This window comes from Prunus avium, chromosome 6 (genome assembly GCF_965620075.1).
Source record: "Prunus avium chromosome 6, drPruAviu1.hap1.1, whole genome shotgun sequence".
Lineage (NCBI taxonomy): Eukaryota > Viridiplantae > Streptophyta > Magnoliopsida > Rosales > Rosaceae > Prunus > Prunus avium.
The window spans coordinates 37064187-37087694 of NC_142289.1; the positions used below are offsets into that span (position 1 = coordinate 37064187).

General features: G+C 38.7%; 4 protein-coding genes across 4 annotated transcripts; 2 read left to right on the forward strand and 2 right to left on the reverse strand.

Moving 5' to 3' along the window:
• The first annotated feature begins 1505 nt into the window (after positions 1 to 1505).
• Positions 1506 to 4872, forward strand: LOC148294136 (uncharacterized). The gene is made up of 4 exons (XM_088254736.1): positions 1506 to 2931; positions 3684 to 3970; positions 4073 to 4136; positions 4256 to 4872. The coding sequence occupies exons 1-4, from the start codon at positions 1506 to 1508 to the stop codon at positions 4870 to 4872; spliced, it is 2394 nt and encodes a 797-aa protein (XP_088110862.1).
• A 272-nt stretch (positions 4873 to 5144) lies between these two features.
• On the forward strand, positions 5145 to 7959 carry LOC110760120 (regulatory protein RecX family protein). The gene is made up of 6 exons (XM_021962312.2): positions 5145 to 5293; positions 5619 to 5908; positions 6109 to 6283; positions 6514 to 6606; positions 6957 to 7044; positions 7360 to 7959. Exons 1-6 carry the CDS (start codon positions 5220 to 5222, stop codon positions 7639 to 7641), a joined length of 1002 nt encoding a protein of 333 aa, XP_021818004.1. The 5' UTR covers positions 5145 to 5219; the 3' UTR covers positions 7642 to 7959.
• Positions 7960 to 8386: 427 nt separating this feature from the next.
• LOC110760151 (Leucine-rich repeat receptor-like protein kinase family protein) lies at positions 8387 to 12379 on the reverse strand. Its single transcript, XM_021962360.2, has 2 exons — positions 9285 to 12379; positions 8387 to 9159 (listed from the first exon to the last, which is right to left on the reverse strand). The coding sequence occupies exons 1-2, from the start codon at positions 12103 to 12105 to the stop codon at positions 8699 to 8701; spliced, it is 3282 nt and encodes a 1093-aa protein (XP_021818052.2). The 5' UTR covers positions 12106 to 12379; the 3' UTR covers positions 8387 to 8698.
• Positions 12380 to 17879: 5500 nt separating this feature from the next.
• On the reverse strand, positions 17880 to 20343 carry LOC110760178 (Got1/Sft2-like vescicle transport protein family). Its single transcript, XM_021962402.2, has 4 exons — positions 20014 to 20343; positions 18523 to 18790; positions 18317 to 18421; positions 17880 to 18124 (listed from the first exon to the last, which is right to left on the reverse strand). Exons 1-4 carry the CDS (start codon positions 20214 to 20216, stop codon positions 18014 to 18016), a joined length of 687 nt encoding a protein of 228 aa, XP_021818094.1. The 5' UTR covers positions 20217 to 20343; the 3' UTR covers positions 17880 to 18013.
• Between the last annotated feature and the right edge of the window lie 3165 nt (positions 20344 to 23508).

Below are 23508 nucleotides of genomic sequence, written 5' to 3' on the forward strand. Positions count from 1 at the left end.
AGCCTCTATGGTAGGTAAACAAAGCATGTTTGTTCGTGTTTGCCTGGAGGTGGATTTAACCAAGCCTTTGAAGAGGTGTCTGATTCTGGGAGAGGGCCCTAAGCAAACCCGCATTTATATTAGTTATGAAGCCCTTTTTGCTATCTGTTTTTACTGCAGCCAGAAGAAGGAGCAAGACATATCTGCCCCATCAAAATATCCAACAAAAATTACCTTCAGGTTGAAAGGCTGCATAATGAACCAAAATTCTTCCCTAGAGATTTGGTTTTAGACGAAGAGGACCAAAGGAAGCTTCATGATGATGTGATCCTTGTTTTCCCTCAACCCATTACTGTTGAGCATATCCACAAGAATGAGAATGGTGAGGATGGTGATGAGGGTTATATGCAGAATAACGAGGAGAAAGAGGCGGGTTGGACTGTGGTTGCCAACCGCAAGGGGAAATCCAAAGGTGCAATAAGGGATGGAAGAACTTTTACTGAGGTTGCTAGAGGCATTAGAATTAATGAAGGAAGTCAGAGTCCTATCCCTAAAGCCTATTTTAAGGAAGCTGGGCCTCGTGGGGTGGACAAAGGAAAGAACTTATTGTATGATCCGAGCCTCTCGCAGGAGGAGAATAGTTCCTCTGCTGTTCCTGCTTTCAAGAGCCCTAAGAAAAGAGCTAGAGAGCTTTTCGAGGAAGCCCAGGAGGACTCAGAACCGAGTGTAGAGATTCTGGGGGTTTTTAAACCCTCAACCCTTGACGTCAACACTCCCAATCCATGAAGCTCCTAGTTTGGAATAGCCGAGGCAGTGCCTGGCGTGGTTTCGTTTTACAAGCTCTCTTTTATATTAGTACGCTATGTTTAGACCTCTTTTGTATTTTGGACTCTAGGGCCTCTCGGGCTCAGGCAGATCGCTTGGCTCAGAGGTTAGGTTTCAATAGCAGTTTATGTGTCCCCGCCATTGGGCAATGTGGGGGAATTATCTTGCTATGGAAACCTTCTATCTTAAATATTAATATTTTGAATTATCATGAGCGTTACATTAACTGTAGGATTCAGGAGTTAGCTACCAATAAGGTGTGGTTAACTACTTTCGTTTATGCCTACCCTCAGAAAACCAAACAAATTTCTCTTTTGACAGAGCTTTCTGCCCTAAAGCCTTTGAATCATGCCCCTTGGCTACTTCTAGGGGATTTCAACAATATCTGCTCTTTAAATGAAAAAATAGGTGGCTCTCAGGTGGTTTCCCAAACCATGATGAACTTTAATAAGTTTTTAAATGACTGTGAGGTTCTGTCCATGAACGCTTCAGGTGTGCCTTTTACTTGGTGCAATGGGCATCATGATAACTCTATTATTTACGAAAGATTAGATCGTGCCCTTGCTAACCCAAATTGGATGAGTCTTTATCCTCATTGTGAGCTACATAATCTGCCTATTTTAAGATCAGACCATGGCCCAATTCTTCTTACTTGTAGTAACCACCCTAGAAGAGTTCCAAAAGCCTTTAGATTTGAAGCCATGTGGTTAGCGCATAAAGATTTTGACAAAGTTGTTACTCAAACCTGGAATAATAATTATAGTGGAAATGCAGCTCAGAAAATCCAAACCTGCTGTAATACCTTTAAACATCAGCTGAAGTCTTGGAATAGAAATGTGTTTGGAGACTTATTCCAAAAGATTAAAACTGCCCAAGAAACTCTACAGTCAACTCAAGAGCAATTGGCCCAAAACCCCTACAGCCCTTATCTACTTGATAAAGACTCCAAATTAAACACTGAGTTAAAGCTTCTACTAGAGCAAGAAGAGACTTTTTATGCCCAGAAAGCAAGAGCAAACTGGCTTCAGCTTGGTGACAAAAACACCAAGTACTTTCACACTCAAGCTCTTATTAGAAGGAAACGTAATCAAATTCTTAGAGTTAAGGGTCCTGGTGGGATTTGGGTTGAGGGGGATAACCTCCCTCATATCTTCATTGAAGCTTTCAAACTTAGGTTCAAAGCTGATCAGGCCCCAAACCAGCATTCGGTGACTGATTTCCTCCAAATAGTTGAGCCTTGTGTCACTAACCAAGACAATGTTAACCTTTTGGCTCCGGTTTCAGATCTTGAACTGGAGCATGCCATTAAAGGCATTGGTCCTCTCAAAGCCCCTGGCCCAGATGGGTTGCAAGCTATCTTCTATCACAAATGCTGGGAAAACACTAAGCAAATGGTCAAAAATTTAGCCAATGATTTTCTAACCAATAATATCCCTCTACAAGATGTGAATCACACCAACATAGCTCTAATTCCTAAAGTTGACTCTCCAGAGACTGTTAATCACTATAGACCTATCAGCTTGTGTAATGTCTCTTATAAGGTCATCACTAAGATCCTAGTCAATTGTCTAAAACCTATTCTTTCAAACTGTATTTCCAAAAACCAAGGAGCCTTTGCCCCTGGAAGATCTATTTTCGATAACATTCTCATTGCTCATGAGTTATTCCATGATTTCAAACGTAAGAAAGGTGCTCGGGGAGCTATGGCTATTAAACTTGACCTTGAGAAGGCCTATGACCTTCTTGACTGGGGTTACATAAGGGGTTGTCTGGCACAATTTGGTTTCAGTAATGCTTGCTGCAATCGAATCATGAATTGCATCTCTAGTACTTCTTTCTCGGTGCTTATTAACGGATCCCCCTATGGCCATTTCAATGCTTCTAAGGGAATCCGGCAGGGAGATCCTCTATCTCCCTACATTTTTATTTTGTGCATGGAACCGTTTATTAGGCATTTTAACAATCTTACCAAGAATCCCAAATCTAATGTGGGCCTTTTATCTTCCCCTGGCGGTGACCGTATCTCTAACCTGGTTTTTGCTGATGATTGTCTTATTTTTGCCAGGGCTACTGCTACTGCCGCCAGAAATATCAACTGCTTATTGGAGAACTTCTCTAAAGTCTCAGGTCAGAAAATTAATTACCATAAGTCCACAGTCTATTTTTCGGGTAATGTTCATTCCCAAGTTAGAGTTGTGTTGAGTAACCTCTTGCAGATACAACATAAGACTACACTAGGTCGATACCTTGGCATACAAAACATTATTTTTTGGAAGGATCCAACAAATGCCAAAATGATGATAGAAAAAATCCGATCCAAGTTTGCTGGCTGGAAGGCCCAAACGTTATCTAGAGCAGGTCGTCTTACCTTAATTAAGGCTAGTGTCTCTGGTATCCCGAATCATACTCTCTCTTGTTTTAAATGCTCTAAAGAAGTCTGTAAAGAAATGAATGCTTGTAGTAGGCTTTTTTCTGGGGGAATGGGACTAAGGTCCCCCCAGTTTCTTGGAAGGATATCTGTTTGCCTAAAAGTCTAGGAGGGCTGGGGGTTAGATCTGCCACTCTTTTTAACAAATCGGCGTTAGCAAAGCTGGGCTAGATTTGTTTATCTGACCCTACCAACTGGTGGGCTCAACTAATGGCTAAAAAGTACTTAAGAAAAGATGGCTTCCTTGCTGTAACAAAAAGGACTTTTCACTCGTTAGCCTGGAAGGCCATCCTTGATGCTCGTATGGTTCTCCTTAAAGGTTTAAGATGGATTGTTGGTAATGGACTATCCATCCTTTTTTGGACTGATAATTGGGCTTTTCCCTTCCCTTTACTTGATTTAATTCCTGCTTTCATGAGAACTAACCTCAATTTAAATGCTAAAGTTGCAGATTTTATTCAGAACCAAACCTGGCAGCGTGATAAGCTCATCCAAGAAGTTGATGAAGACATTCTGGAAAAAATTCTAACTATCCCTCTCCCTCTGTCACCTTGGCAGGATAAATTAGTCTGGGGACCCAACCCTAATGGAAAGTTTTCAATAAAATCAGCTGATAATTTACAATTGCAGGATGAGCCTTCCCATCCTAGAGCCACCTTATTGAAGAAAATGTGGAGTTTAACTCTACCCCCTAAAGTCAAGCTCTTTGCCTGGCTACTTATTCGAAAAAGATTACAAGTCAGAAGTCATTTACACAGATACTTGCTGAATATCAATCCTGAATGTCCCCTGTGTACTGATCACTTGGAGACTATTAACCATTTATTTTTTGAATGCCAGTTTGCTGTCAACATATGGAGGTGCACCTCTATAAGCCCTTTGCCTCTCCAACAGAATCTTGATGGTATTGAATGGCTGGATGCTCTCCCTCACTTGATGGATAAGGATGGCCCAAATATTCTTTCCAAAGCTCTCCTTCTTTCTGGCAAATTTGGGAGGCTCGGAATAATTGTGTGTTTAAAGATATTGCTCCACATCCAGTTAGAGCTCTTCATGCTGCTGGTCAGATTGGTCTAGACTATTGGAAAATCAACTCCACTCCTCCTCTGAATCCCAAAGGTGTGCATGCAATTAAATGGAAACCACCACCCCTTGATTGGATAAAATTAAACTTTGATGGCTCGGTGCGTGGTAACCTGGCTGCCACTGGTTTCGTCATCCGGGATTGGAATGGTAACGTCCGGCTCGCAGGAGCTAAAAACTCTGGTCAAGTTTCGATAACTGTGGCTGAATGCCTGGCGCTCCGTGATGGTCTAGCCCATGCAATCCACAATGGATGGCGCAAAGTTTTAGTTGAAGGAGATTCCAAGCTCATCATTGACTGTATCAACAACAAGGTTTCTGTCCCGTGGAATATTCAACTCCTGGTACAAGACATTAAGCTGCTAAGTTCTTACTGTGATAAAATTTCCTTCCAGCATGTTTTCCGAGAAGCAAACTTCACGGCTGATGCTTTAGCTAGTTTAGGCCATAATCTGAACCCTTCCCATCTGTGGGAGCGGGGGCTTCCTTTAGGATGCTCTGTTCCTTTTTATTTTGATTTAGTTGGGCCTGTGTGCCCTCGTGGCTTCCGTTTGTAAGCTTTCCGTTTCTCCATCAAAAAAAAAAAAAAAATTATGAGTCGGGGATCATGTGTCCCTAGTCTTGTGTCTTCGGTCTCAGGTACGGGTTCCGGTTCCATTGTCCGGCGAGAAAAAGGAACTTGAGTTGGGCCTAAATTAGTCACTATAAATTACGTTTGGACTGAAGTCGACCTTGGAACGGGTCATTTGGGCTTCAGAGGTATAGTGAGAAATGAGCCCACAAAGCAAACCCCATCCAGTTGCGCGCGCCCGTTTCATCTATACTGTAAATCACGCGCCAATGAAATCTAAAACCCTATGCCATACAAATTGGGGTTTTTCTTCCTCGCAGAAAATTAACAGATATGGCAATTCACGCTGGAATTCTCTGCTTGAAAACCCAATTTCAGTTTCCCTGTCGAGTGTTCGTCTTGTCCTGGTGAGAAATTTTCGCACTTTATAATGTTTCTATCTTTAGATGGTTCCCGAGAAAATGAAGGAAAAAAAAAAGTTATTTTCTTTTTACCGTTAATTTTGAAATTTTAAATAACAAAACCCCAAATTTGTTAACAAGTTGAGCGACTGGGACTCTTGATTCTCATGATTCAAACACTGACTGATTGAATTATCCACCGTTCTTCTATTTCCTATGTTTTCTCAGGAACCAAACAGAAAATTCAGCTCAGAAACTGAGTTACTGATCATTCAAAGTTCTTGGTGATTTGTAACGTTGTCGTACTTAATACTAAATCTGTCATTTGTAGGGCTAGGGAGAAAATTGCAATCAAGTGCTTGAAAAGCAGAGATTACAGTTCATCGGTTCCTGTTAGGTACATTCCCAAGAAATCTTCTCAAGTTAAAAAGTCGGAGAATTATCAGCAGACAAAGGGTTCTGAACAAAAGAAGTCCCGTGAATTTCCGGATGCGGATGCATTGAAGAGTGAGGTTAAACAATGTGGAAGAGGTGTGCAGAAAAATAGGGGCTTCGATGAGAAGCCTCAGAATCAAAATCACGTTTTCTACAAGAACTACTTGTTTAATGATGTTGAGAAAGGTAATCTTGTTTACTTGAATAAATAAATAAACAAATTGATTGTGTAACATACAAACATAGCTTTAAATTACATGAATTACATGATTGCACTTACCCCTGGCAATTGTAGCTTCTTGTTATCGTGTTTGTTTAGTTGTGGAGTTTTATTTTAGGCTTTGTTTATACACAAAACTGAAGCGATTTTCTTTAAAACATTATAGCATCTCCAGAGTTGGAAGATCAGATTGATCATCTTTCGGGGGATGTAGGCTATGAACTCATGGAAGAACCTGAGGAGGTTTTTGAAGAGTTAAATACTCATCAAGTGAAAAAATGTTATGAAAAGGATGTATTGCATGATGCCGAGAAAGTGGCAATAAAATTACTTGCAACCAGGTTAGAACTTCCATAACTTCATAGAACTGCTTGGTGTAGTGCTGCTAGAATGTCTAAGGGCAGGAATTCTTCTGAGGTACATGATTTTGCCAAGATACCTTTGGATAGCAGTTTGAGGGTTTGAGCATGTGTATTCCTGGAGTGAAGATGCTATAGAAGTTTGAAAATAAGGATGTTTACCTGTGAATAAAGAAGAAAAAAATTGTTTAAGAAGTTCTTTTTCTTTGTAGGGCTTTCACAGCAGTTGAACTGAGAAAGAAATTACATGGAAAGAACTTTTCTCTAGATACCGTTGAGGCAGTGATAAATGACTTCATTAGCAGGTACATTTCTAGTCGTGAGAATGTCTTGTGTTGAGAGTGCTCATCAACCAATTATCTGGAAAAGTGTAACACCACAGGGGATTTCTCAGTAACTGGATATCCCTTCCTATTCTTTTCTTTTCTTAGGTCTTTCAAAGCACCCGAGTAACACCTTTTTTTTTTTTTTTTTTTGGATCAGTCATTATTAAATGTTTGGTATTGTGTTCTTTTGTGCGCATGTGAACTGATCTCCAACTATTTCTTTACTTTTTTACTGTAGTGATATTGTCATTTTCAGAAGTGAATTCCAAAGTTTCATACTATATTATATATGATATGACATCTTTTGTGACCCTTTAAGTTTATTGTAGAGGCCTAATCAATGATAGCTTGTATGCGGAAGCATTTTCTCGTTCTAGATGGTCTTCCTCAAGTTGGGGACCAAGGCGGATAAAGCAAGTAAGCCATACTATTTTTCAGTATAATAGAAATTTGGTAGATTGAGATGACTATTATTAGATTGAAATGTTGAAGGACTGAGATTGTCATGTTAATCCTTGTTTTTCCACGGTGCAGCCTGATTTAAGAAAGAGTAGCCGTGTTGATATTACACTAGGTAGTCAGCTCTTGTTGTAGTCTTTATTTGTTTTAAAAATCTGATCTAGAGCAATAAGAAAGAATGAAACAAGTCAAGATAAATGTTAGTATCGACTATCCAAATTAGCAAGGGTGAAATGTCTGTTTTTATGTAATGAAGCATTGTTGTTGGATCAGGCACTTTTCAGCAAGGGAGTGAGTAAACTTGATGCTGAGAATGCAATTAAATTGGTTTTTGAGGAGGGAGAATCAGATAATGATCAGAAGTTAGTTCATGGCCTGTCAAAGCTCTCAATGGATAATTTACTTGTTCAGGCCTCAAAGCAGTGGCTTCGAGGTCAAGAAGTGCCTAAAGAGACAAGGAAATCAAGGATTGTTCGTTGGCTTCAGTATCGTGGATTCAGCTGGGATGTTATTGGCTTCGTATTAAAGAAGTTAGAATCTCAGTACCCACCCTAGTCCATAACCATCAACTGAAATGTTGTGTAGTACGGACAGGGTTTGGGTCTATAATGTCACTTGCTGCTGTGGCTAGAAAGTTACTCACTTTAGCCCTTACCAGTACCAGAAATAATGTTGCATTAGCCTACCATGCCACCACCTAGTTTAGGTGGGGCGAAGTCTACTTTAATGACAACATAGCTAGAAGACGAGCAAGAAGTGGCAATATTTAGCTGTTTTTGATAGGAAACACCATTTTGTGGCTGAAAATTGAAACTCTTTTGTATTCATGTATTGTTTATGTTTACCTCAATGAAATTTTGTTGTTTGTGTTGCTGTATTTGAAAATAATTACCTCTAATCAACCTTCGGATAGTAAGATCACAAGCTCCACTTTGCATGTGTTTGTCTGTATTGTCCATACTCACTGTAAGAACCGTTGGATTCGTTTCGATATTTTTGGGTGTTTTTGAACCTCTTAAGAAAATACTTAAACTTAGATCTCTGCAGTATGCTCATAAAGTGGATGCAAATCCATGTGCAGCTGTAATGTTATGGATCAGTTTACTTGGTTTGTGTATTACGTATCTGTACAGGTATAAATAATGGTCCTGCTTTTCTACATGTGCTTTCTGATAATGAAAGATGAAGTCTTCTAATCCAAGATTAGTATTTCTTTGCTGGAAAGTCTTGCTCAGATAAGCACATGGACATGTGATGTGGAGTTGGGGGACCATGTGAGCATTGCTGGAAAGAAAAGATGTCATGGAATGGAATCTCGTTCCCTCACATTAAATTCTAATTACATAAATCCAAAAATACTAATCATTGTTTAACACTTCTACTACATACCCTGCATTTACTCTCACTCCACCAGAAGACAGTTAAGCCATCACCTATTCCCCAAAAGACCATTCTTTCCTAGTGGGGAGGCATTGATTATTTCAATCTACAAGAACCCCATATAATTAAAATCTAAATTTACACTAATATTCTTCCTCTGTATTCTTCCTTGCTCTATGGGATTTTGATTCTCCCAAGATAATATGCACAATGGATGAAAGTTCATAACTTCTCATTGCATTGAATCTTCAGAGAAAGCAAAGGAGCAGTTAGAAGAGCCTTGTGAAACTGCTTTCCTAGCAGGAGGGGATGCCAAAATTGATTGCAACCCTCCTCCCTTCAACAATTCTGGTTCTCCCCTTGCAGTCTCAACATGTCGAATTTCTGTAAGCATTGCTACGACATCTTTCATCATCGGGCGATCATCAGCACGAGTGCTGACACAAAGGAATGCCACAGCTAGTGTTTGCAGCATTTCGTGCATTGTAGGATCAGCTCTTCCCCTAAGCTTCTGATCAAGGATGTCGACCGGATCTCGCTTCCTTGCCAAGTGCTCACGAATCCATTGAACTAAATGTGCACCCCCTGGCAAAGTTGGGTCTAATGGATGCCTCCCTGTTAATACCTCTAAAAGAACCACACCAAAACTGTAGACATCACTCTTCTCAGTGATACGCTGCATTGATGCATGCTCTGTAGTCACACAAAAAGAAAACATGAAACAAGTTAGGAACCAACTAAATTGAGTGATTTTTGGAAAAAAAAAATATATGGTAAGAAAATTAGGAACTAACTAAAATTATGGAAAGAAAGATTACCTGGAGCCATGTATCCATAAGAACCAGCTAATTGAGGCCTTTGGCTTGTTTTAGAAAAGTCATCATCACCAATGCCATTCACAATCCTAGCTAATCCAAAGTCAGCAAGATAAGGCTCATAGCCAGGACCCAACAACACGTTCATAGCTTTGACATCACCATGCAAAATAGCAGGCACACAGTCATGGTGCAAGTAGGCAAGCGCATGAGCCACGCCTAAGACAACATCATATCTAGCCTCCCAATCTGCTCCTCCCTTCCCAGCACCATGTAGCAGTGAGCTCAAGCTTCCATTGGGAAGGTAATCGTAGAACAGAAGTTTCAGGCTTCGGTTCGAACCCCAACCCAAGAGCCTGATGATGTTCTTGTGCCTGATTGAACCCAGTGTCTGAATTTCAGAGTTGAATGCTCCTGACTCTTCTGATGACCACATCTTCTTCACTGCCAGTGTTTCTTCATTTGGAATTGTCACCCTGTATACAACTCCAGAGCTTCCAGTGCCAATCACATTAGATGATGTCAAATTCTTGACTATGTCATCTACGGAGAATTCAAGCTTCTGGTACAAGGTCATTTCCCAGTTATCATCTTCCCTGAGAATGTTGCTGGCTATTTGAGCACGGACTAGTGTATAGACAGCAAGCAGGAGAAGTACTCCACTGATACTAATGAGAATGGACGTGATTAGCTTCATAACTGATCTGTTGTGGCTTGATCGTATCCTATCAGCCGGGGTTACAACTCCGCCAGAGATGTAGAGACCTTTATTTGCAGTAAGGTCACTAAGCGGGAGTTTCCGAAAGAATGGGGTGTTAGGCAATTCACCAGATAAGTCATTGAAAGAGACATTGAGGGAAACAAGGTTTTCAAGGTTTTTGAGAGTGTTTAAGTTTCCAGAGAGCTTATTGTGGGAGAGGTCAAGAATTCCTAGCTTGCTAAGGCCAGAGAATTGGGATGGGATTTCACCAGAAAACAGGTTACAGCTTAGATTGAGAGATATTTCAAGTGAAGGAATTTGCCCAAGTTGCTTTGGAATTTCACCTGAGAAGCCATTGTTGCCAAGGTCTAGCAATTGAAGCTTACTGCAAGAAAGGATCTCGGCTGGTATGCTGCCAGAGAGCTGATTCTTCCCCAGGTTGAGTTTTGTTAACTCCGTTAATGACCCAATGCTATGAGGAAGCTGACCAGTAAGCCTATTGTCTGAGATGTCAACAAACTGCAGGCTTGTAGGCAGAGTATCAGGGACAGAACCAGTGATCCCATTTGAATGAAGATCAAGAAACTCAAGGTTCTGACATCCTGATATTGATGGAGGGACTGCTCCAACAAGACGGTTGTTGCTCAAATCAACAAAGTTCAAGCTCTTCAAGTTGCCAATCTCCGATGGAACAGTACCTGCCAGCCTGTTGTGATTTAACCTTAACCTGTACAGGCTCGTGCAGTTTCCTATATCCGGCGGTATAAAACCAGATAAATCATTGGAAAGTAGCAGCAGCTTGGTGAGATTTCTCAATCCAAAAATATTTCTTGGTATTGAACCAAATAAATTGTTGTAAGAAAGATCAACAGCCTGAAGCTCTTGACAGTCTGAGAGACTCTCAGGAATATTGCCCGTAAGCCTATTTTGCCAGGCGAAAAATAGAGTTAAGCGCTTAAGGTTGCCAATGAGAACAGGAATCTCCCCTGAAATGTCGTTGTTGTCCACTTCCAAATGAGTCAGATCCATGCAATTTGAAATTTCAGAAGGTATAGTACCTGATAACTGATTGACACTCAGCTGAAGCTCTTGAAGCTTGGAAAGCTCACCAAAACTTTTTGGTATCTTGCCTGTCAGAAGATTTTCTGATAAGTCCATGACTGTGAGCTCCCTGCAGCTTCGAAGCTCATCTGGAATTGACCCCACTAAGCTGTTCTGCCACAGCAGTAGACTCTGAAGCTTGCTGAGCTCCCCAATTCTCCTTGGGATTGGACCAGTAATGGAATTCTGGTACAAGTACAAGTTCTGCAACTCGCTGCAGTTTCCAATTTCTTCAGGGATTGGACCAGACAACAGAGATGTATATAAGGCAATGGTTTGGATTCTTTTAAGCATTCCAATCGATGAGGGAAGACTTCCGGTAATGCTGGTTTCAGCAAGGCCTAACATGACCAAGTTGGTGCAGTTTCCAATCTCCCAAGGCAGCTCACCATTAAGATTTTTGTTCCCTCCTGCTCTGAAAACTTCTAGCTTTGTTAGTGATCCAATACTCTTTGGAATTTCACCACTGAGTTGGTTGTCATAGAGAGTCAGATACACAAGACTTGAGAGATTTCCAATGCCTGAAGGGATTTTCCCTTCGAGAAAATTTGTATTGAGAGATAAAGTTTGCAGTTTGTTTAGCCTGCATATTTCTTCTGGGATTTCACCAGAGAGAGAATTGCCACTGACATCAACAAAACTGAGCTCACGATACTTTCCAAACTCTTTTGGAATTGTGCCAGTGAGATTCGAGGAAGAGAGGATTAGGGTCTTTAAGGACTTGAGAGAGTGAAAATTTGAAGGCAATGGACCTTGAAAATCTAATGCTTTCAAGATTATCTCGACCACTTCTCCATTGGAGCTGCAGCGGACCCCGAACCAGTTGCATGGACTTGTGTCTGAAGGATTCCATGATTTCAATGCATCTGTGGAACCGTTTAAGCTGTTCTTCCATGCTAGAAGAGCTTGGCCTTGTTCATCAATTGAGTAACAAGAAGAAAAGAAAAGGGAGTTTATTGAAAGAAGTAAGGTGATGGAGAAGATATTGGGAGAAAGCAAGAGATTCCTTAGAGTAGCAGGCATTGCTGAGAGAAGAGAGCAGGTGATCTGTTTTGGGATTGTAGAGGGAGGAACCCCATGTTTTGTTTATAGAAGAAAAGCAGAAGATCTGGATCCAAGAGCAACTTCTTTATTCTATTAATTAATAATATTGTAATTGGGTATTGTTGTTAATTTAGAGATGGTGATGCAGATGGGTTTTGGTTTTATTTATCTAAGTGGGTTTATTTTTTTAAATGTACTCTTTGTTCATTCTGAGTCAATTAATTGGCAGAAAGTTTTTGGTTTTTGCTCTCTTTGTTATTTTGTGTAAACAAGTCAGTGAATCACTTTTTTTTTTCTCTTCTTTTTAACCAGGTGTGTAAAACATCTGCTGAATGTCATGAAAGAACCTTTCCTTTCCCTTTTTTATTGCTCATTTTGACAGTTAAACTATCTTGTTTCCTCCTTTTAGACATATGTTTTCATCCCATCTATCCAATTATATTGGTTGGAGAAGAAACACTGACATGTTTTTATAGTGGCATTTGAGTGATATACTGAAGAGTAAAATCAGCCTCATCATCCTTTATCAAGCAGCAGGAGATGTTCAGTTTAATGGATTAGCTCTCAGAGAGTGATAGCTTAGTGACCAAAACCAACCAGAAACAGCAACAACTTATTCAATGGATTTAGCTCTGGAACTGTAAATCAAGAGGGCAGCATCTTCTTCAATAAGGCAGGGCAGGAGGCCCCAAATTGTGGTCCATAAATTTTTGTGGCCAGTAACATTTGCTGAGCCAGCCATATCTTTGATAGCTGCTGCTGCACTGCAGCAAAGTCTGTGGTGCTTCTAGCTAGTACCATGTGCCTGTGCAATTGAGGAAACACACATTCTGTTCAATTAATAACTTCATCACATATGCAGCAGCAGTAAAATAAAAATTAAAAAAATCAAGAATTTGATCTGAATATTGAACAATATTAGAAAAGGTCAACTGGGTTTTGGTTAATTAAGATTAAGGTGAAATAAAATGGATATTTTTATGTATTTAATGCAAATTTATATGAATTTGAGGGAACTGGAGTAGTTATTATTATTCTGTACAGGCAGCATGTATAGAAATTTTTTTATAAAAAATTTAAATAAATAAATAAAAAAAACTTGTGGAATCTGCTGGAGAAGTGAAGTGCACATGGAAGTGAAGTGAGGAATATGTGAAAATAAAAATGTAAAAATGTTTAAATTAATTAAACTTCATGCTGTCGGGCGGTCTTTGCTGTAAAGGATTAAAAGAAAACGGAGAAAGGAATGGTGGCCTCATTTGGAAGGAACAAAGTCACACCAACTAGTTGTTAATTAGTATTATAATTAGTCACAAATCAAAACCAAATTACCTCCACAAAACAAAACAAAACAAAGACAGCTTTGTTTAAAATATTGCAGATGGGTTTCAGCCCTCTTGCCAACCTTGCAATTAGCATTATCATGTCACGGGCTCCTTTGGAGTTTAATAAAATTATTGGCTTTTGCATGTTTGTTTGTTGGGACTTGGGATTAATGTGTGGTGGTGGTAATATGCTTCCTTTGTCTCTCTGCTTTCATTAAGACTAACCCCAAGATGATTATTACTTTTTTTTGACAGAAATTGAGCACAGTTGAAAAATGCAGTTAAACAAACACCATCACCATGCACGGTCCATACAAATATTTACTGATAAAGACCACTCAGGGTTTTGAACAATACCCTTGATTTGATTAAAAGATCCTTACCAAATTTCAACTGTAAATTATCTTTCACTTTCTCTTGGTTATTCTACACCTTACATTTCATAACCAAATCATCTCTAATAAATATATGGAGCCCATGAGCTTCATTTGTAGGAAGATACTCATGGGAAACTTTCAAACTTCTCCCTTCTTTCATTCTTTCTTTTGATAAATACCATGAGGCGTACCGACACTTGAAGGGTGGGATTAATTCCCACTCGGAGTTCGGCTTGTCCTGGCCACAAAGTGCTTCCAACGGGTTTCAAACCCCTGCCATTGAGGCACCAGGTAGCTCGCCATTTGGAGGTGGCAGTTTGCCAACCACACCTCACCTTGTGGTTGTTTCTTTCATTCTTTCATAGATGAATATTAAGTTTTACCCATTTTTTTATATAAAAATTTATATATGAAAGAATAACATTTGATAATAAAAAGTGTAAAAAGAGAAAGATCTCTAGAAATATAAAGGGGCACCAACAAGTAACATCAAAAGAAGGGAGAAGGACATCATCTATAATGTTATCTACAGATATAGGCAAGAAAAACATTAACTGAAATGGTCCCTCTCCAACCCCACTTCTTCTTCTTCTTCTTCTTCTTTTAATAATAATAATAATTTTCTTTTGTGAAAAGGCAGCCGATAAAGGCTTTCTGTCCTAGAAGCCAAAAACTATAAAGATTTATTTGGTATGCACGAATGGAAGTGATGTCACTTTTTTCACTTAGCAGTAATTCGTATAGTCAAATTTTGTCCTTTTTTTCCTTGTGCAAAAGTAATTTTATTATTAATTTATTGATAATTTGCATGTTGTTCATGTCAATTATTACACCACACTATAGCTAGTTTATGAAAATATGAGGAAAGTGGTTTGGATCTGAATCACAGTCTCTTTAGATTTCAGATCCCATCCCATATATGATATATTCACAACCAATAGTTGTAGGAATCTGAGATCGATCTTTGACCCTCCCTACTGGTCTTGCTCATGGCACTGGGAATATAGTTCTTCTACTGGCTGCTGCTGCATGATGCAAAAGAGTAGAAATTAAAGTATATTTATGTTTGTTGTGGTCTTAGTTTATGAACATCATGCTTTTCTGGTTTGTTAGTGCCATGTTACAACCCCCCTTGGTGCATTTTATTAATTTATCTTGTCAGTTCTGGTTTTGGCATGAGAGTTGCACATGTGTGTTTGAGACAGAGTGGAAGAAGGGTGGTGGGTAAGCAAATATTGAACTTCAATGCTAGGTTTGTAACTCAATTGGTTAATAGCATTTATTTTCGAGTCAAAAATTCAGTGTTCGGATCGTCCCTCTTCCAATATCGCTAATATAAATGAAAATAAAAATGAAATTTGAAAATATAAAATGGCTTCCCATCCCATCCTATCTATGCTGCATTGCTGATAGTGAATATCAGAGAGAGAGAGAGAGAGAGAGAGAGAGAGAGAGAGCTTCTTTGGAATTGTAGAAGTGGACCCTAGAATGGTCTACCATAGTAGTACCAATCATAGAGAGACTTTTTGTCATTGGCTCTTGGCACACGTGCTATGGATTTGGCCAATTGGATAGAACCCTAAACTTTTTGAGTCTAAAAATAACAAAAAACTCTATCATATCAATCCAACAAGATTTGTCATGCCAATAGACTATAGTTATAGTATAGGTGATCCCATCTACCAATTCTATACGGTGTAGAAAAATATTGATATAGATTGTTATATCATGATCATATGCTTCTCAATCTAAACTTTTTTTAATCTCAAAATAACAATAAGGTCTATTATCGATCCAACAAGATTTGTCATGCCTAGCAAAGTCTATTATATACAGTCTACGGCCGTCTAAAACAAGAAAAATATTGTTATACCATATTTGTTGGCTTAGTAAGTCTAATCATTAAACTGAAAACTAATGTGATTGTCCATAAAATTTCAAGTTTTACTTTTCAATTGCAAGAAAATCTTGTATTTGATCGTGACACACTGACTTGTGTTACTAAGGACTCTCGATGACGATGACTCTTGTTAGAACACTTGGCTATTGATGTATTGCAAAAGATAAATCCGCCTTTCAATATTATCATTTACTAATTTGCTCAAATCATAAAAAGTTAGGGATGACGAGTTTATACTTTAAAATGTAGCATTAATAAATATGTGCGGGTTTTTAAATGAATGGATTGATAACACTACATGTATATGTTAAAATCACACCGAAAAATTAATCATCAATTCCAATTCCAACTCCATGAACCATAGATTGCATGGTAGTTCAGCAAAAAATAGTTTTCTTCTTACCCAATGTCTGCAGAAGGAGACTCTTATCATGTACCAAACCCATGTCTATTTTGGCAATTAAAATGGTATAAATCTGAATTAGTATTTATCCTAAAAGGCCCACACATCCTTTGTAGCTTTCAACAGTCAAGTCAATTGGAATGCATGATTGGGGTAGCAATTTGCATTTGAACACTGATAGAACTTGACTGCATGAAGCACCAAAGCATCTTTTAGGTCACTTTTAATCAAGATCTAATCCACCATCCAATCTCTGATATGATAATAATGCTTTAGCAATCAGTGGCTGGCTCATTGATAGATCAAATATTATTGTTGTCTTCACACTTAGTTCCTTTAACCTAGTCAGATTGGCTGCCCAAGAAAGATTGAAATGCTTAATTAAGATTCACCATTTGAACACTAACTTGGCTTAGCCTTTTTGGGTTTTGCTTAATATAATCTCATGATGCCATTTGATTTTTAAAACCCATCACTTTGCCTCTTTGTTTTTTGCTTTGTTTTGCTTAGTGGAGAAGAAGATGGCCCTTCTTTCTTCCTTCTCGTTTCTCAATAATTTTTTCATTACAAAAACAAAGGCTTTAACATATACAATGCATTCTCTTGCATAAGCTCCATATCAAAGGTCAAATCCTTGTCGCCAAGTAACAATCTTGCTGTCCTCATCTTTCCATGATTCCTGGGTTTTGGTGTTTCGCACCCTACTTTTAAACATTTTATATCGTTGTCATTAGCCTCACCACTAATAAAGATTAAGAGTGATAATGGGTGTGAGGTAGAGGATGATCTTGGGACTTAGTATTGCTTATTAAACTTGTTCCTTTACCTAAAGCGCAACTTGTAGCCATTCTAATAGTCAAAATTTGTCGACTAAGCAGCAGGACGCATTGTGCTTTTGTATTTTTTAGAATACGATAAAACAATTTTTTGATAAACTAATTGCACTATATTTACTAATCATATCTCTCGCGCAAGTGTCACACGGAACTTACTTTCCTAGTGAGCATTCTCATATATGTAAAAGATGCGGTGAGAAATCTGATTAGTACATAGAATTACTTAAATGAGACCCTATAAACTAACGCTCTAAGTGGTGGATGTACTTATATGTAAGGTTTTTGAAAATAAAAAATAAAAAATTGTGTATGAGTTTGTAGAGTCTTCAAAGATTATGTACCAATTTGAAGTTAACCATAGAATTTATGGAGTTTTATGTGATTAAGCCAGTATGTCTCTATTACCATGAATGGTTGAATGGGCGAGCCCAATTGCCATATAAGTTGGGTTAAAACAAGAGGAATATATGATCTTAGTTTGGGCCCAGGTGAAAAAACCCAGAAACCCAAGAAAATGGTGTATTCGCGTCGTCTATGTTAGCTTCAAAACGAGGGAGCCTCTCAACAAATGATACAAAGGTGGATCTCAGAGGGCTTTGCATCTTCAAGCATCAGCTCTGTTTTCCCAAATAGAATCTCAGAATTCAGCATACAACACAATCCTCCCCAAAGGCTTTAATCACACACGACATCATTTTGGTTTTCACTTGTATTCTTGTTACCGCTCACCAGCATTTTATGTCCCCTCATCTTCAAAGGGAAAATAGATAGCAATTCAAAAACTACAAACCTTGCCAGTTTTCTCTCCAATTGATCTAAAATCGATGTTTATCAAAACCAAATAAATCTTGGCAAATAAAGGTGCACTTTCAACTTTCCACATGCATCTTCAGGGTAAAAAGAAACAAGAAATAAACTCTTAAAATTTTAACATCATAGCTTCAACTCGGAAATGTGTCTCAGATCATCCCAAACTTCAACTAGACTGACAAAAAAATCGTAAGAAATATACAAGGCAACAAACATAAAAATAGAAGAGGTCAATGTCACCTCCCAAAACATCTCATGACTGAAGACGTAAGAGCAGAAGATAGGAACTTCAAACCCGCAGATCCACCGGGAAAGTATGAAACAGCATAGTATGCAAGTGCCAGAACCTGATAGTTTCATTTGAACATGAGTTTCAGTGTCACATAGGATAATTAACTATCTTTATTAACATATATATATTTAAAAAATTTCCTGATTAATATAACAATTAGAGATATCAAAACAGATTAAAAAGCAGGGATCATCAGCCAGGAGAAAAAAGATTCAAATAGTCAGAAGGATGGAAAAGAATTTGATACCTGTATCACAGAAAAGAGCACAGAGAGAATGTAGCTGTGGAGCACCATGGATACATATATGGTGCCCACCATACTGCCTAAAAATCCAAATGTAAACGGAAGTCTCTGCATAAATTGTGGAAAAGAAAACAACAAGTATATCATTAGACGTGTGATGCTTGGGATAGGTTACACAAACAGAATAGGTACATGTATGATATAGTTACCTCTCTTGAAGACATGTGAGCAAGCTGATTCTTTGGGCCTTTGAGTGCAAAGAATGATGCAATAATAAAGGCACACCCAAGCGTAAAGCAGATAGCAAACTTCTGAGGCATCAACACCATGACAGGAAGGAACATGGTAAATGCGATAAAAACAAAGAACACCCCAGTTGCTAGAAACAAGCCAAAATACATGAGAGCTTTTCCTGAAGGGACAGTACTAGTGGCAGATTGGAGGTTCCCAGGTAGATCTCTCACTCCTTTGGAAACCCTAAACAAGTGTCAATTAAATCACACAAAGACTCCATCAATTATGAGATAAAACCCAGAAAATGAATAAACATTTACTTTCATCTCAAACTTGTTCTTTCAGTAGGGGTAGGGAAATTATACAAAACTAAGGTAGGGGTAGAACAACAGAATACAGGTGATTAAGCAAATTACAGTCCACCATCCCACCCTTTTTTTTCCCTAACTCCTGATTCTTGTCTATAAGCCCTATTACAACATAATTATTGAAATAATTGTTGGTTTTGAGTCTTGCTTAGTTTTGATTTGGGAAGAATGATAATTAAGAGATAAAAGCCTAGGTTTCCACTTAAAATCCAGTGTGAATTTTGCAGATTCCTTCTAATCCTTTAAAGCGGCGGCACACATATTCAGTTTATAAATTCAACTAACTTAAATTCGCTCCACTTTCAGCTAATTTTCTCATTGCTTATATATGTCGGCCAGGACCCTCCACAACTCCTATAACTTATATCAGACACAATATGAACCTTCATTGTATAAGTCAATTCTTCAATTCACTAAAGTCCAATCATACAATCAGAAACAAATGCAAAGACCCTAAATCAGCCTATGAAGCAACATAAGCATTATGATGCATTCAATCAAATACTAATCACAGATCCAAGCACAAAAATCAAAATGTGCATCTTCAAAATCTATAGCATACATAAGCCCTGTCACAAATTTTACAAAATGGGTCAAACGAAACAGCTTATTCTACAAATCCACCAGTTCCTAAACCCCTTAAAACCAAAATCTCCATATCAGATTCACCTTAATTTATACACATACAAAAACCCAATATCAGATTCACCTAGTTATACAACAATTTCAAAAACTCAATATCAAATTCACCTAAATATGCACAACTATCATTAATCCTAATATCAAATTCACTTATATATAGGCAGGGATCAAAATCCATAATCAAGTTCAACTAAATATACACAATATCAAAACCCCAATAATCAGATTCACTTAAAAATACACAAAATCAAAAACCCATTTCCTAAATTTTCCTTTTAATTCCAACCAGGCCCTTTAAATCACTTCACAATTCGCGATTCAATTTGGTAAAAATATCTTCCACCAAAGCACCCTCCAGTTGGCCACCTCATCCATATTGATCGCCCATAAATAAGTATACCGTAAGTAAAATGCTGAGTTAATTTGGCAGGAGACTAAGATCAGATATGAACATACACGCTGAAAGTCCCTGAAACGGTGTCGTTAGCAGAACGGACCGCAGATTCGAGATCGAAGCCCAGGCCCAAGGAGGAGCTCTCATCTGTAGATTGTGAAGCGGCATAGGAGTTCCAATCGGCTAACAAGGATGACGAGGTTTTCTGCGAGTCGTCAGCGCCGCTACCGCTCTGCGAAAACCATTCCTGCGCCATCTTTTGCATTGTTTACTTGCTTCACCGAACAGTCGCTGGCTTTAAGCTTTCTGAGAATTTAAAGTTTTGAAAATAAAAGAAAAAACACGTTTTTTTTTTTTTTTTTGCTTTTGATTGTGAGTTTCTTTGTCGAAACGTCTTTTAGGTTGATAGATATGGCGATGCGGTTGGTCTGTGACTTTTTAATGTTTCGGAATAACTGTGGTCGTAGAGGCTTAGGAATTAAGCAAGGCTTGGCTGCTGGTGGTGGTTTTGTTTTGTTTTTAGGCTTATTTAGCTACATGCCCCCTGTGCTTTGCAATTTGTCTCAGATTACCACCCGGGTTTTAAAACGTCTCAAAGTACCCCCCAACCTTTAAAAATTGGTCTCACGTTACCCTTTCCGTCAGGATTATTGACGTTCCGTTACAAGCTTTGGGCCCCACTTTGTTTTAATCTTTAACCTCTGCGAATAAGGGTTTTTTCACTTTCAGATGAAGAGAGGAAATAGGGTATTTGGGTGAGAAGGAGGCTAGGGCTTATCAAAATCTGTGGTGGGGTTCGAAATTTGGAAGAATTTGGAGAAGAAATCACGGGTTGATAAAACTCTGAGGTGGAGTTCGAAATTGGGAGATTTTGGAGTATAAGATTAGGGTTTATGAATCTTTGAGTGGAGTTTGGATTTGGGAAAGGGGGAAGGGGGTCACACGATTTGGGAGAAAATGGGGAACTAGGTCTTACGATTTTGGAGGTTCAGTTGTTCTCTCTGTGAATACTAGGGCTTTTGCAAAATCTGAGGTGGGGTTCGAATTTTGGAGAATCTGGAGAAGAAATCACTCTTTGGCGTTAGACTTTAAGGCTAGAAAGTGCGAAGATGGTGGTGCTTAGAGAATCTGGAGGTTGTCAACCCATATGTAAGTGGACCCATTCTCAGTCGATTTTCTTGATTTTGGCATGTGCATTGGACTATTGTTGGAGTTTTTTTTGTTTTGTTGTATACTTTTTGACTCTGTGCTGGTCTGGTGTGGCATTGTGTGGTCCCTTGTGTGTTCCTTGTCTGGTCTTTGTGTGTTGCTAGATTTTGTTTTGTTTTTTGGTATACTTTTTTACTCTGTGCTATGGCTTATTTAGACTGAACCTTACAAACACCTTACAAAGCACCTTGGTATTCAGACTAAACTAAAATCTGCCAAATATAATTTTTGTTTTATGGTATACTTTTTTACTCTGTGCTATGGCTTATTTAGATTGCACCTTACAAACACCTTGGTATTCAGACTGAACTAAAATCTGCCAAATATTATAGTTGTTTTGTCTTTGTTACCTTTGTCGATTTGTAAAGTGACTCTTCCTCTTACACAAATAAAGATGCTGACGAGGTTGTTACATTTAAGTTTTTCCATGGAGGTAAACTAGTTAAAAATAGAAGGGACAGTGAATGGTCTTATTTGGGTGGTGAAGTCAGTTGGTTTGATTATTGTGAGGTTGACTATATATCCATGTTAGAGCTATTTGGAATGGCTAAAGATTTGGGATATGGTGATGGGTATGATGTGAGTTTTTTTGGTGAAGAGTTTGGAGCTGGAAGACTTATTCAAATAATATCAGATAGTACGCTTTTAGCTTGTATGAGCATGGTACCTAAAAGCAATAGCAGGGTGATAGTTTTGTACTTGAAAGTAGTGAGTCTGACTTCAAGCCAAGTGGGGAATGATAGCAGTGATCCAGAATATTGTTGTTCTGAGGACGATGATAGCAGTGATCCAGACTTTGAAGACAGTGACTATGCACAGAGTGATGAAGAGATTGACTTATTGAAGAAGGATGATAAGTGGCTCGAAGGTTATGTGGATCATAGTTGTACTGACAATGATCCTAATGCAGAGGAAAATGATGAGTCAGACAATGGAGAAGAGTCACCTACACTTACCTGCCCAAATAGCTTTTCAAGTGAAGATGAAGCAGTAGGTGAACTAAGAAGGAAGAAGAATAGAATGCCAAAAAGTGAAGATTTCAGACCTGAAGTTGATATGGCAAACCCAAGTTTCAAACCAGGTTTAAAGTTTGCAACTGCCGAGATATTTAGAAAAGCTGTGAGGATATACTCCATTAATTGTGGAAGGGAGTTGATATTTATGAATAATGACCGTAACAAAATAAGAGTAGTTTGTGAAGAGGGCTGTCCTTTTGTTATCCATGCTTTAAGTGTTAGTGGTAGCACTTATCTGCAGGCGAAAACCTTTAATCCTACACATGTTTGTAGTAAAGGGAGTAAAAATATACATGTCACTGCTAGCTGGTTGGCTGAAAGATATTCTGGGCAGTTAAGGCTTAATCCAAATTGGACTGCTTCTTCTTTTGCAGAGCAAGTTTACCAAGACTATGGTTACAGACCATCTAGAGCAACTGTGTATAGAGCAAGAGCCATGGCAGTTGACATTGTAGAGGGGTCTTACAGTAAACAATATGAAGTTTTGTGGGATTATTGTCATGAGTTAAGAACCAGAAATCTTGGAAGTATAGTTATCATTAAATCTGAAATGGAAGGTGATAGGCCTCGGTTTCAGAGGATTTACATCTGTCTTGTAGCCTGCAAGAAGGGGTTTTTAGATGGTTGTAGGCCTGTGGTTTGCTTGGATGGGTGTCATGTCAAAGGGCCTCACCCCGAGCAAGTGCTTTCTGCAATGGGAGTTTATGCAAACAATGGTATGTTTCCACTTGCCTATGCATATGTAGAGAATGAGAGCAATTCAACGTGGCTGTGGTTTTTAGAATTATTGAGTGGTGATCTGAATATTAGGAATAGCCAGGGTTATGTATTTATGACTGACAAACAAAAGGGTTTAATAGATGTTGTGGATGCTCTATTCCCTCATGCAGAGCATAGACATTGTTTGAAACATCTGTATGAAAACTTCTATTTGGAACATAGAGGTCTTGCTTTGCAACATCAAATGGAAGCAACTGCTAGGGCCACAACAGTGCCATGGTTTCATGCAGAGATGAGAAAGATGTTGGAATTGTCTAAACCTGCACATGATTGGCTTGCAGAGAAAGATCCTAGGCATTGGAGTAGGGCATATTTCAAGACTGATCCCAAGTGTGACATGCTTATGAACAACCTCTGTGAGGCATTCAACCATAGCATAATGGATGTCAGAGACAAGCCTGTTTTGACTATGCTAGAAAGAATTCGTTTGTACATAATGTTGTTGATGGCTGGAAGAAGGGTTTTCTGTGAGAAATGGGATGGACAAGTTGGGCCAAGAATTAGAAAAATATTAGAGAAAAACAAAGGAAAAGCTCAGTGGTGCATTCCTAA

Bases quoted from the DNA above. Each gene is read 5' to 3' on its own strand.
- LOC148294136 (XM_088254736.1), top strand. From the start codon at position 1,506: ATGTGGTTAGCGCATAAAGATTTTGACAAAGTTGTTACTCAAACCTGG. The intron at 3,971-4,072 runs GTCAGAAGTCAT...TTTGAATGCCAG, and splicing joins TTATTCGAAAAAGATTACAA to TTTGCTGTCAACATATGGAG. The intron at 4,137-4,255 runs GTATTGAATGGC...GTGTGTTTAAAG, and splicing joins TCTCCAACAGAATCTTGATG to ATATTGCTCCACATCCAGTT.
- LOC110760120 (XM_021962312.2), top strand. From the start codon at position 5,220: ATGGCAATTCACGCTGGAATTCTCTGCTTGAAAACCCAATTTCAGTTT. The intron at 5,294-5,618 runs GTGAGAAATTTT...TGTCATTTGTAG, and splicing joins CGAGTGTTCGTCTTGTCCTG to GGCTAGGGAGAAAATTGCAA. The intron at 7,045-7,359 runs GTAAGCCATACT...TTGTTGGATCAG, and splicing joins GACCAAGGCGGATAAAGCAA to GCACTTTTCAGCAAGGGAGT.
- LOC110760151 (XM_021962360.2), bottom strand. From the start codon at position 12,105: ATGCCTGCTACTCTAAGGAATCTCTTGCTTTCTCCCAATATCTTCTCC. The intron at 9,160-9,284 runs GTAATCTTTCTT...GTGTGACTACAG, and splicing joins TTATGGATACATGGCTCCAG to AGCATGCATCAATGCAGCGT.
- LOC110760178 (XM_021962402.2), bottom strand. From the start codon at position 20,216: ATGCAAAAGATGGCGCAGGAATGGTTTTCGCAGAGCGGTAGCGGCGCT. The intron at 18,422-18,522 runs GTAACTATATCA...CAATTTATGCAG, and splicing joins CTCACATGTCTTCAAGAGAG to AGACTTCCGTTTACATTTGG. The intron at 18,125-18,316 runs GTATCAAATTCT...TGAAACTATCAG, and splicing joins TGCTCTTTTCTGTGATACAG to GTTCTGGCACTTGCATACTA.